The 13,529-nt window shown below is 38.5% G+C and overlaps 1 protein-coding gene across 1 annotated transcript; it reads left to right on the top strand.

The window, feature by feature from the left end:
- Window positions 1-219: 219 nt before the first annotated feature.
- LOC124111333 (zinc finger protein 729-like) lies at window positions 220-8,909 on the top strand. The gene is made up of 2 exons (XM_046470984.2): window positions 220-311; window positions 4,295-8,909. Exon 2 carries the CDS (start codon window positions 4,557-4,559, stop codon window positions 7,722-7,724), a length of 3,168 nt encoding a protein of 1,055 aa, XP_046326940.2. The 5' UTR covers window positions 220-311; window positions 4,295-4,556; the 3' UTR covers window positions 7,725-8,909.
- Window positions 8,910-13,529: the final 4,620 nt, after the last annotated feature.

Genomic DNA, 13,529 nt, shown 5'->3' with positions numbered 1-13,529 from the left:
TTGGCCCATAAAGTGCGCATATACGTCCAGCATGGATAACATGTGTGAAAAAGACCAATAGCTTTTGATCCCCAAAAACGATGAAGCAGTTAAAAGTTGATTTCCCTCAAGACTTGACAGAGAAAGGGTGCGCGCTTTGAGAGTGGCGGTGCTCGTTACCATCGGAACACCACGAGAAGTTCCGAATGTATTGACGATTGTTTAAATAGAGTGACCTCCCTTACCCAAACATAGAAGAAGTGGTGCCGTGCTGGCTTTGTGATCGTCTGTCTAAATTTTACTTGCCAGTTTATGTTTGGTGTAGTTTACAGGTATGTGGTGTTGTTTATCTGCTGCACTGTTAACGTAAATGTTGTTCTTCACTATCAAGCCGTGCAGTGCAGCATTCATGGCTCGATATGGTATAGTACAGGTCAGTCGACTGTGGGCCTAAAAAAAGTAAAATTAAGATTTCAGTTTGACAGATGAAAAATCTGCTACCATTACGAAGAGATTCTGTGGCATTGTGTAAAGGCGATAACTTTATCAGGTATACGAACCCTGTGTGGTACTGACAGTGACAATCAAACCAATCAATCCATGGTGCAACAGCTTTCTTTCCGGGCACCACTGTCACCAGTCACAACTGACCGACCGAGTTTGTAAAAATACCCAATGAATTTTGTGTCAGATATTAGATTGAAAACAAAGACAAATTTACTCGTACTCATTTTATATACTTATTGTCCTGTTTTCCTGTTATCATAAATATATAGTTACATACAACCAGGTATTCGGGCTTGTAAACATCAGTTCTCCATTTTACTTGTTTTGCACTCATCATTTACATATTGTCTGTTTACATTGTGTAGGTAATCATAATATATTTATATACATATACACATATACCATTTACTTTTATTTAAATTTAATGTAAATATCAATATTTTTTATGCACATTATTCTCACCAAAGGGGTGAACATCTAAGACCTGCATCACTCCTGGCTTTCCTCCCATATCAAGCTGTGATAACTGCACTACTGTTCAAAGCCTTAAACCATACTCAATCACTCACTCATATGATATGCGATGATAATGTGTAGTTAATGTGATATATTCTAGGTTTTGGGAAATTATAGCTTAAAACTGTTTTTTCTGTAGAGTAATTAAACTTGAGCCCCCTTTATCCATACATGCTGCTATGTCCTGTAGACATATTAACAATTCCAAATTCATGACAGCTACTACTGTTTGGTACTATTCAAACTATTCAGGGATAATGTCAAACTTTTTAAAAGTAGGTTTACTCTTTTATATAAAATGTATGTAAATTTTTTACCATTCATTAAAACTGATCATTATCATACCATATATTCAAGTAATTATGAATAACATGCATCAAGAAATATCCTTTTTATATTTTGAGATCATCATGAAATAATGTATACAAAATGATGGGCACAAAACATTTGAAACCGAATATGACCGATGGTTGATGGGTTGTAATGAACTGATTGTAATAAATGATCTTTAACCAGTTTCCTTGTACAAATTAATGTAACAGAAATAATTAAGGCAGTAATTTGTAACACTGTTTGCTCTAAAATAATGTGCATGAAGTAGAACCCTGATTAGAATAGGTCCCTGGTCCTATTTTTGGTGTGAATTGAAGTGGATTTGTTACAGTTGTCAATCTAATTAAAATCAGATCTTTGTTTTCGCTACCGCTAAACAAAGATCTGAGGACATCCCATTACGGGTCACGTCAGACCGACCTTGCACGAACTTTGACCGGCCAATGGAATGACCAGTCAGAAGGCAGCTTTCTTGTGCTTTACGGCACTAATTTCAAATTGGCGACTAACGCTTTGAAACATATTTTGACAAATTCTCGATTACAAATTTGAAACCTGAACAAAAGAACATTCTGGAATGGCTAATAGATGGTCTAGATTGTATGGATTCAGTCGTTAAACCTGTAACTATCGTACGAAGTAAAGTTTTCGAGGTTACATGATTAGAAATTACATTCCGACTGTTACTTTCATGATCTGGTAAGCGATGCTCTGATTGGTCGGATGAAAGGTCGTTCTGACGTGACCCCTAATGGGATGTCCTCAGATCTTTGTTCAGCGGTAGCGAGAACTGAGGTCTGATTTTAATGAGATTGTTACAGTTGTTACAGTCACAATCAAACTTAATGTGATCCATGTAAGGGAGATAACCTGAGTAGTTATCCCCCGCCAACTTCGTTGGGGCGGGGGATATAGAAATGGGTTCCTTCCATGCGTGTGTGTGCGTCCCGAAATCGTTTCCGGAGCATAACCGAGAAACCGTTCAATATTTCTCTACGAAACTTTGCATGTCTATCAGACTCATGCTGAACTGGTGCCTTTTGCTAGTTAGGAATTTTATAAATTTTTATTTTTTACGTTTCCATGGCAACAAGTTGGACTTGGGTTCTATAAGGGTGCTGTTCGTTTCCGGAGCGTAACTCAAAAAACGTTAAATAATTTCTTACAAAACTTTGCATGTTTACCAGACACATACTGAACTGGTGCTTTTTGCTATTTAGGAGTTTTATAAATTTTTATGTTTTACGTTTCCATGGCAACAAGTTGGACTTAGGTTCTATAGGGTAGAGTTTGTTTCCGGAGCATAACTCAAAACCCATTCAATACTTTCCAACAAAAACTGTGCATGTTTACCAGACACATACTGGACTGGTGCCTCTTGCTATTTAGGATTTTTAGAAATTTTAATTTTCACATTTCCATGGCAATAAGTTGGACTTAGGTTCTACAGGGGTGCTGTTCGTTTCCAGAGTGTAACTCAAAAAACGTTAAATACTTTCTTACAAAACTTTGCATGTCTACCAGGCACATACTGAACTGGTGCCTTTTGATATATAGCACTTTTAGAATTTTTTATTGTTTGTTACCATGACAACAAGTTGGATTTAAGTTTTAATATAGGATTGGTTTACTTAAGTAGTATAACAAATAAACTGTTAAATATTTCCTTGCCAAACATTGCATGTCTATATATAAAGCGCATACTGAACTAGTGCCATTTGATATTAAGGAGTTTTAGAAATGTTTATTTTAATTTCCATTGCAGCTATTTTTTCATCTCTTGCAATTTGTCATATTTTTATGGCTTTTTTAAAAGTTTTTAAGGTGACTTGTCAAGAGGTTTTAATTGTAGTGTTTTATTTTTTAGGGTGGTGGGGTGTTTGCATATCAGGCCGAAGACAGGGGTTTAAATCCCCATCGTGATATTGCTTGAATATTGCTAAAAGTGGTGTAAAACCCAACTCACTGTTGTGTTCTGTTCATGATTTAGTAACATTGCCAGCAACAGAAAAAATTGTTTAAAAAAAAAACACTGCTATTGATTTTATATTTTTTACTTTTCAATTTGTTTGGAGTCGCTGGTTCATAAACCAAATTTAAAAACAACATAGATACTAGAAAGATAGTTTTAGGCATGTCACTGCCCAGGTTTAGATGTGACTACAGTGGTGTTCTTATCTTCTGAACTCAGCATCCACTGGCTTCCACAAGCAGTGATGGACATGGCTACAAGTAGTTTCTTCCAGGTAGCCAGTGTTAAAATCAAGAAGTCAAGCCAATATTGTAGGAAGCCAAATGCATTTGACATTATCTTTGATCAAACCTAGCAGTCAACCTGACTTGTTCAAAGGTCAGATGGATAATACTAGTCTACCGGAGGCTGGTTATGTCATTCCTGGAGTGGAAATGCTGGTCTGTGACTTTGGGGAGAAGTAGGTCAGTGTAGCATATCATTTTGATATTTTTATGAGCTTAAAAAAATACTATTGTCCTGATTACATGATTCAGATGAAAACCAATTTGTTTGTGTAACTATAACAAGGGGATGGCTTTGCTTGTGTTGGAGACGTGATGTTGCTAATGAGTGACACTGAGTCGAAAGTTTGCGGTCTATATAAGTTTACTTTATACAGCTAGATATATGCACTTTGAGCCGACCTGAAAAAAGCAATAAAAGAGTAAAAAATATATCTAGAATCTTGCAATGCAGTAACAAAGCAACTTAGCCCTCAAACTTTGCCTTTCTCACAACTTGGAAAGATCTATCAAATTAGCCAACTCATGTATTCATGATGATTAAGTTGGCCTTTGAACATTGTTTTATTTTTGACATTGTGTGTTAGCTGGATGTGGGAGGAAGGTCCAAAGTGACTGGTTTTACCCAGTACATCACATACACAGTTTTGTGTCCAGTAAATTAAATATGCACAAGTAAATATTCAATGGTTTTTTGTTTCAGGCCATGGAATTAATGCATCCTCTTCAACAATCAAAGAGGACAATTACCAATCACAAGAAGAAGAGATGTTTACAGCCATGATGGCTAATTGAGGAGATTTTACAATTGAACAATTTTAAAGATTGAGATAAACATGTAAAATATCCTGCCACTGAATGTTGTATGATCAGCCCACACGTGTTGACTTGATGAAGGAATATAAATGTTTGTGGACAATTCTTCCTTAAGTGAATGTGTAGACAGGCGTGACTGAGTGGTAAGGATGGAGAGTCCAGAAGAAGACCGTGAGTCTGATGGGAAGTCTGATGCCATGGGAGACAACTCTGACAAGGACTACACTCAAGACAGTGAGGACATGGATAACACCGGTTCTGATCCTGATTTCATTGATGATTCTGATGGGAGGAAATGGGAGTCCAAAACCAACACATTTGGGAGGAGTACATGGATGAACAGTAGTGGAACAATGTCGTATAAATATGTAGAAAAGAAAGGGCAAGAGGGGAAGAAGTTTGAGTGTGATGTGTGTAAGAAGAGGTTCAATCAGTTGATCAACCTGACAACACACATGCGCACCCACACTGGGGAGAAGCCATTCAGGTGTTCAGTATGTCACAAAATGTTTGGATATTATGTAAATCTGACAACTCATATGAGACTTCACACTGGTGAAAAGCCATTCAAATGCGATGTCTGTCAGCGATCATTCACTCACTCCAACACCCTTAAGATGCATAAGCGTATTCATACCGGGGAGCGCCCGTATCGATGTACGGTCTGTGATGAGAGCTTCTTGCGGCATGATCAACTGAAGCGTCACATGAGTGGTCACACTGGAGTGAAGCCCTACAACTGCCAAGTGTGTGGCAAGGCTTTCACTCAGATAGATAGCTGGAAGATGCATATGGAAAAGCATGCAGAAGTTAAACCATATGAATGTGGTGTTTGTCACAAGAAGTTTGCATCAGTTGTTACATTGAAGAGACATATGAGAAATCATGACGCTAAGACCTTTAAATGCGATCAGTGTGAAAAGGAATATGTTTTTAAGGCTGAACTGAAAAGACATATGGCTACACAACATAGCACAGAACGGCCATACAAGTGTTCAATCTGTGAGAAATCGTTCCCTGTGTCAGTCAGTTTGACGAAACATATGTTGTCCCACACGGGAGAAAAACCATATAAATGCCCCTTTTGTGAGAAAAGGTTCACATCCGCAAGTAACATGGGTGCACACAAACGCCAACAGCATACAAAAGAGAGACTCCACTCTTGTCCAGAATGTGGAAAGTGTTTTCCACGTCCAACCTCTCTGAAGAAGCACATGATCATACACTCTGGAAAGAGGGATCATGTGTGTTCCATCTGTTCCAAGGCTTTCCCTTTGCAGGGTAGTCTCAGGATCCACATGCGAACCCACTCGGGGGAGAAGCCGTACTCCTGTCCTTTGTGCAGAAAAGCCTTCCAGCATCAGCAGACATTGAACAGGCATATGGAGATACACTATGACAGCCTGCTGCTTACATCGGGACAGGTCAACCTTGATACCGGTGGGGGCATACCTGAGAAGGTCCAGAATGGGAAGACAAAGAGATGTTTAAAGTGTCCATTTTGTCTCAAAGAATTTTCCTACTATAAGCATTTTCGTTCTCACATGTCTCTACATCCTGAGGCTGCATCTCTTAGCTCAGTCAGCAGTGGTGAGGAGTGTGATTTGAACTGTGTTACCTTGACACCTGTAATAGCTGGAGAATCTTCTCATGAGAACATTCAGATGCCAGGTGAATGTGTTCAAGTGAAGACAGAGCATGAAGCCCCTGAAATGTCTTCTAGTGATGGTCCTAATCTTGTTTCCGATCTCCCTGTCCCTGATGTTCATAACAGCAGACGTAGCAATATAAGTATTGGTATAGTTAATAAACTTCGCTCTAAACTCTTCAGGAAGCAAAAAACACAAATTGTCTCAAATTGTAATGAGCAAATGTTCAAATGTCCAGCCTGTGGACTTGTCAGTGATAATAAGCAGTTTCTAAAGACTCACATGAAATTGCATTCCAATACAGAAACAACCCATCAGAAAAGACTGAAACCATTCAAGTGTACTGTCTGTAAGAAGACATTTGTCTTACTAAAATCATTACGTAAGCACACGAGAAAGCATTTGAATCCACCACAGAACAAGTTGAAGGAGATGCTTTTGAGTTCTAAAGAGAGTGCACCAAATTATACAGCACCAGAAAAAAACACAGAGACACTGACAGAGGAGACTATAGAACCAGTGCCAAGGACCGAAGACCCACTGCCAGAAAGGACTCCTGAACCACTCAAAAAAAGTACAGCAGAATCGCCTGTGGCCAAAGCCAGAGGCAAACCAAGAGGAGAGCCAGTCAAGTGTAGAGTGTGTGACCGAAGTTTTGTCTATCTTAAGTCACTAAACAAACACATGCTTGATCACTCAGGTGTTGAAACCTTTTGTTGCAAAATTTGTGGGGAACGTTTTGAAGACAAGGTTACATTTAAAATGCACAATGAAAATCATACATCTACCACTAGTCAGCCAGTACAAGAACCGGTGGATATTAAGCCTTGTATCTGTCAACATTGTGGTAAACTCTTTGGGGATGTAAAGACTTTAAATAACCACATGACAACTCACGAACCTGTTATTTCAGCCCAACCCCAATTTTGTGACAGAAACACTCTGGAGAAACAAACAGAGGGGCAGGTCATTGACCCTGTTGACCTGAAACCATTGCCATGTCAAAAGTGCCCTGAAATATTTAACACAACTAATGCACTGAGATCACATGAAGCTATTGCACATGCGCCTGATCTGTCATCAATGAAGCTATTTCCCTGCTTTAAGTGTGGTGAGAGGTTTAGTGAGGCTGCTTCACTGACCTCTCATGAAGCTACCCATGTGAAGACTGAAGCAAGAGGTGCTGATGATGCACCTGAACCAACCATCACTGATTTTCGGCAGCAAAGAAACAGGATAACTGTGGAAGGTAAATGCAGTGGTAAGGTGGTCAAACTTTACTGTTACACCTGTAATAAGGACTTTGGTGATTCGCTGTCCTTGACAGAACATGAGAAGATACATACAGCTGCATCAGACACCATGGGCAATGACTTACTTAGATACCTGCATGCTCAAGGTCAGTTGGTTGCTCAGAAAATTACAATGACACACAGTTTGGTTACAAATAGTCAGGAAACCAATGACGGACATTGGAGACTGAAGACTGACCAGACAACCAGTTGTGATGGGCAACGGAAGACTGACCAGGAACAAACTGACCTGTGCCATGGGGACAGGGGTTCAAGGGCTTGTCATGTGTGTGGAAAGAGATTCTTGGATCTCATTACTCTCAAGATTCATGAGGTAGAGCATAACAGAATAAGTCTCCAACCAGCAGGACTGTAAGTTATCCAGAGAAAGTAATTTCATTCTTCATTAAGTAGCAACATAGTAACCGTGGCTGTAGACCTGCTTTTAGATATGTCCAACTGGTCATATTAGTAGATCAGGGTGACTGACATCATTTACTCTTACGATCCATTATTTAGCAGTAGTTACCTAGAAGAAAGAGACTTCCGTCAGGTTTTGTTCGAATTTGGCCACTGCTGCAGCTGCCTGTGATTTTTCTAATATCTGGGATTTTATATGGAGACTTGTTCTTTTTCAACTACACCTGCACAACCACATACTGTTTTAATTAAAACTATTAAGCGTAAATATTATCTTTACCAAAACAGCTTGCAGCAATGGCTTCTTTTTTAACAGTCAGAAGCACAATTAATGTTTTCAGGCATCTTCAGGGGACTTCATTTGGAGGATAAAAGCCCAGACCCCACCCCCAAATATCAAATGATAGCTACCTTAGAGATAATACCTTAAAAGATATTTTATCTTTTTTGTCACAAGTCATGAACAGGTCACAGGTCACAAGATAGAAAAAACTTCCAAAGTAAGTTTGGGTTTACATTTTTGCCAACATTTTTGCCAACATATTTTATAACGGTCAGCATTCAGCTTTTAATTTTGTATAACATTGTTATATCATTATAAGGCTCTGAGACATGCTTACCTCTACCCAGACTTCAGGCATGAGACTTTTTGTTTACCTGTTTCTGTTAAGGAGATACCTGCTTTAAAATGGGGCCCTGAAAATGAGACACCGATCAAGGTCAAGTTTTTGTAAAACATGGTGGTCATTATCAGTTTCTGAGGCATGGTTGTCTTGACCAGTCCAACAACGTGAAAAATAGTGGCCTGACTGTCAACAGTCAAAGTCATCTTGTTGTGGTATCATTCATTGTCAGTTTTACTTGTAGAATCATGAGAATGTTGGATCTAAGGAAGTTGGCTTCCTGAAGGTCAAGATCTGGAAGTGATATTATTATAACTGCAGGTACATGGTGGTATGTTAAGACTTTAGGAAGGTTCAGAGCTCCAGATAACTTTTTGAGCAATTGAGTTTTTACTCAAAGGTTTCTGTTTTAATTGGTTATTTCATTTTTCATTGGGTAACCAATATTTGTTCACTCATCTATTCATCACTCTATTGGGTATCTCCAAAAATAAGTAAACATTGAGAGATTTAAAATAAAATAATGTATTAGATCTATATAAGGGTTCTAAGTATAGGCTGGACTCAGAAAAGCTCATAATTGTGGTCCTGGAATTAGCTCCGTTGTACACATGCTGAAAAAGCTGCATTGGGTATTTACGCGTGGTGTTTTTAATTTAATGCATGTGTTTCTGTACGCAAGTTGATTAAATGTAATTGTGTTTTGAACATTGGGGGTAGGGGGGTATTTTACGCAAATAGGCAGCTTATCTGTAGCTCTGTTAATGCATGTGTTTCTGTAGAATCTGTACGCAAGTTGATTTAATGTAATTGGGTTTTTAACATTTTGGGGCATATTTTACGCAAATAGGCAACTTATCTGTAGCTCTGAAGGTTGGAGGAAAATGGTGGTTAAGGGGACACTTCTGTTTTTGCACATATTTGCACAAATGTTTTACATGTTTTGTTTAGGTTATAGCTACTGTGAGGGTAAAGCATTCATACCCTTTTCACGAACACCTGGTGTCATCACTGTTTTCAGTGATCCATTCATATCATTTTCACCGCTATTTATGCCCTTTGTGCCCAACGGAATCTGCTTCATTGGATGATCAGAAGTGGTTATTCTCTGGTGTTGATGTTTTGTATTATGGTGAGTTTCATGATGACATTAACCATGTTCATGATGTTAGGAAGTGTGTGTTGTTAATGTCACAGTATGTTAGATTTTAACACAGGTGCTTAGAAAGCAACATGGCCAAGTCGTCCGAGACATATCATAGATCTGTTTAGGGTTACCATGGTTACGGATGACAATTAGCTCTAATTCTTATCACTCGTCAGCAAATAATATTCAATTCTGGTCTGGTTACCTTCCAAATGTTTGATGTTGGCAGTGAAATATTTGTGGTATAATCTGTGTCGTTGATCTATAAAACCAGCTTTTCATCTGTTTGTTTGTTTGTTTGTTTGTTTGTTTGTTTGTTTGTTTGTTTAACGCAGCACTCGGCAATATTCCAGCTATATGACGGCGGTCTGTAAATAATCTGATAGTTGACATCATGAGCATCGGTTTTGAATTGGGATGCGATGACATGCATCAACCATGTCAGTGAGCCTGACCACCCGATCCCGTTAGTTGCCTCTTTCGACAAGCATGGGTTGCTGAAGGCCTATTCTACCCTGGATCTCCCCAGAGGTCCCAACAGTGAATAAACAAACTGCACACATGCCTGTGACCACAGATTAATGTGACAGCTGTGTTATTTGCTCACATCCTCCAGATAACCATGACAGTACCAGGTGTCTATGGTTGATGCCTTTCACATATGGTGAAGATCCGGGGTAGAATAGGTCTTCAGCAACCCATCCTTGCTGTACAAGGCGACTATGCTTGTCATAAGAGGCGACTAACTGGATCGGGTGGTCAGGCTCGCTGACTTGGTTGATGCATATCATCAACCCAATTGTTGATGTCATGATGTCAATCATTGAATCGTCTGGTCCAGACTCGATAATTTACAGACCACCGTCATATAGCTAGAATATTGCTGAGTGTGGCATTAAACAAGAAACAAACCAACACTTGGATCTGGCTAATAGCATTGTGACCTTTTGCATGTAGTCCTCTGTGAGTACCAACTGATGAACATGTGTTAGGTGCTGAAAGATCTTTTAATTCATGAAATTGTGATTTCATTGTGATTTTGTTACTAATACATTATGCTATATATGTATTTATCTTTTTGAAAAGTCTCACACACTGACACATGCACATGATGACTTTGTAACCATGTTTTGTTCTTTATTTATGTCACATTATTATGGCCAGTCAAAAAATTCATTTTTACGGAATACATGTCACGATTACTGCTTGTTTTGTCAACTATTGTATCTGTGTATGTATATTTTATTTCTTTTTTAATGATTAAGTTAATACTATTTTAGCCAAGGCAGTGGTTAATATGTAAGCTAGTAATTGGGCTAACTGTGACGTGTGATTATTCATAAGTTGTTAACGTTATTTACCATGGCTACTTGTGATCTTGTGAGTTGTTTTGTTTGGAGATATGCTTTTGCATAATTAATCATTTTGCATTAAATTGTTATGTTAATTGACTTGAATGAGATGTCATGGTACTTGATATACTTTAGTATAATCTGTGTTGAAATGATGGATTGTGTATCAGTGACAACATACACTAATTGGAGGTATTTACATTTACCGTTGCTTGTAAGTAAATGTTTGAAAATACCTCATTTACTGTCACTGTCAATGTGAACAGATTATTTGAAATACTATAATAAAAACTTTAGAAAACTACTAAATCAAAGCAAACATTTGACTTTTTTATTTATATATATTTTTTGGCCAAGATACTGTAAACACCCCCCCCCCCCCCCCCAAAAAAAAATATTGAAAAAGGTCTGGCCATTGGTATGTTGAACCAAAGGTCAAGGTGACCTTAGTGATGGTTTCCATCTTCCGTCTGCCCATCCATCTCTTGCTGTTAGCTTTCACGTTTTCACTTTTTTTTCTGAAATGACTGTCAGTGAAATTTGTCAAATAAATGATGTCATGACAAGGTGTAATGTTTGCAGGGTAATACATTTTTCAGGTTTCCTGTTTACCCATTAATCATGTTAAACAGCCAGTTGTCATATCAGTGATATGCAGTATACTGACAGTAAATACATCCTTTTCCACAACAATTTTTTCAGTTGTGGGTTGTGGGTGGCCCAGTCATCTAAGGTGTCACAATTCACTGTGCAGGGGGGTGGTCAGGTAGCCTAGTTGTTAAAGCGTTTGCTCGTCACGCTGAAAACCCGGGTTCGATTTCCGACATGGGTACAATGTGTGAAGCCCAATTCTGGTGTGCCCCGCCGTGATATTGCTGGAATATTGCTAAAGGCGGCGTAAAACCATACTCACTCACTCACTGTGCAGAGTTGGTCCCTTGGTCACACCAAAGCCTATGATCGTGGGTTCGAATAACGGTTTGCCCGATTATGTTTCTATGTCTGTCAGCACCATACCCATGTCTGTGAGTTTCAGCAAAGTAGTAAACATCCAAGTCCAGCATCACTTCGGTCTTTCCTCCCACATCAACCTGACATGCTGTTACACACAACTGGAATACTGTTCAAAGTGGCGTTAAAACCCAACTCACTTACTCACTACTATTCTGATTTTAATGAACAAAGTTTAGGTGCAGCGAGAACTAAGATCTGATTTTAATGAGATTGCTTCTTTTCAGGCATATCACACTGTTAATGTAAAATGCCTGTTTGATGTATCTGAAATCATATTGCTCCTACAATGAAAATGGAGCAATTCTTGGACTATTGATGTCTGGTCTGGTTGACATCAAGATGGTTGTTAAAGTGCTGTAATTATTGTGGCCAGGAGCGGATCCAGGATTTTATAAAAGGGGGAGTACCACTTGGGCCATTTGTAACTTCCATGTGTGTGTGTATGCTTTGGGGTGGGGGATGGGGTGAGGGATGTGCCCTCCTAAAGCCTACCCCCAAAAACACTAAATGTAAACCATTATTAATAATGTTACTGTAACAACCAAATCAACATGTAATCATGGTAGGATATGGCCATACGAAGTGCCATCAGATGTGAAAGAGGGGGAAGTCCATGCCCAGAATCTCCCCTCTGGATCCGCCTCTGAGTGGCCTTAATACTCAGTAACCTACACTACAAGTCCTCTAGTTAGCCTATTTCTGTTTAAGAGTAAACTTAAAATTATAATTTAAATTAAAATTTAGAGTGTTTCATCCAGGTGATCTGCAGTACCTTCTGTCTATGTTTGGTTAAGTATTTAACATGTTTAATGTTGTACAGTTTTAGAGCTGTGGATATGGTAGTCTACTAACTTCTAGATTAGTGTATACGGCTCACCCATCTTCATTTTCTCAAGTAATATAGTAGATTCATGTTTCATTAATTTCCCTGAGGGCGCTGTTAGCCCAGTCATCTAAGGCGCCGCGATTCGTTGTGCAGAGTTGCGTAACTTTGGCACGCCAGAAACCTATGATTGTTGGTTTGAATCCTGGTTCCCCCCGATTATGTTTCTAGGTTTGTCAGCACCTCCCGTGTTGGTGGATTTCACCGAAGTGGTAAACGTCTGAGACCTGCATCACTTCGGGCTTTCCTCCCACATTAAGCTGACACGTGTGATATAACTGGAATACTGTTAAAAGCAGCATTAAACCCAACTCACTCACTCACTCACTCATTATTTCCCTGCTATTGATCAGTCTAGTGTTGGTATTGGGGTCAATACATGTACTACCACTGAAGGTTGTGCTTGGGATGTCATCGTATATGTAAACTTTTAATATTGATATATCGATACAAATTAATGAATTTTGATATTTGATGTGTTGATACAAATTTATGCACATTATGATTCAATAATATTACAGATTTTTTGTTAGAAAATGGCAAAAATATTAGAGGTGGAACATTGAATTGAATTGTTCTAGCCTCACATTTATGTACATAAAAATGTTTGTAGACATATCTATCACATTATGGACAAATGTAAATTGTTTTTTGTGTGGACAGGTCTACTCTTAATATCATGAATTTATAGAATAAAAATAGAAAGTTGTTTTTACACAATAATTTTTTTTTTTCATTTCTA

Source organism: Haliotis rufescens, unplaced genomic scaffold (genome assembly GCF_023055435.1).
Source record: "Haliotis rufescens isolate VD_foot unplaced genomic scaffold, xgHalRufe1.0.p SCAF_15, whole genome shotgun sequence".
NCBI classification, from domain to species: domain Eukaryota; kingdom Metazoa; phylum Mollusca; class Gastropoda; order Lepetellida; family Haliotidae; genus Haliotis; species Haliotis rufescens.
Note: the sequence above shows the minus strand (reverse complement) of the source record. Positions and strands in the feature narration are given on the sequence as shown.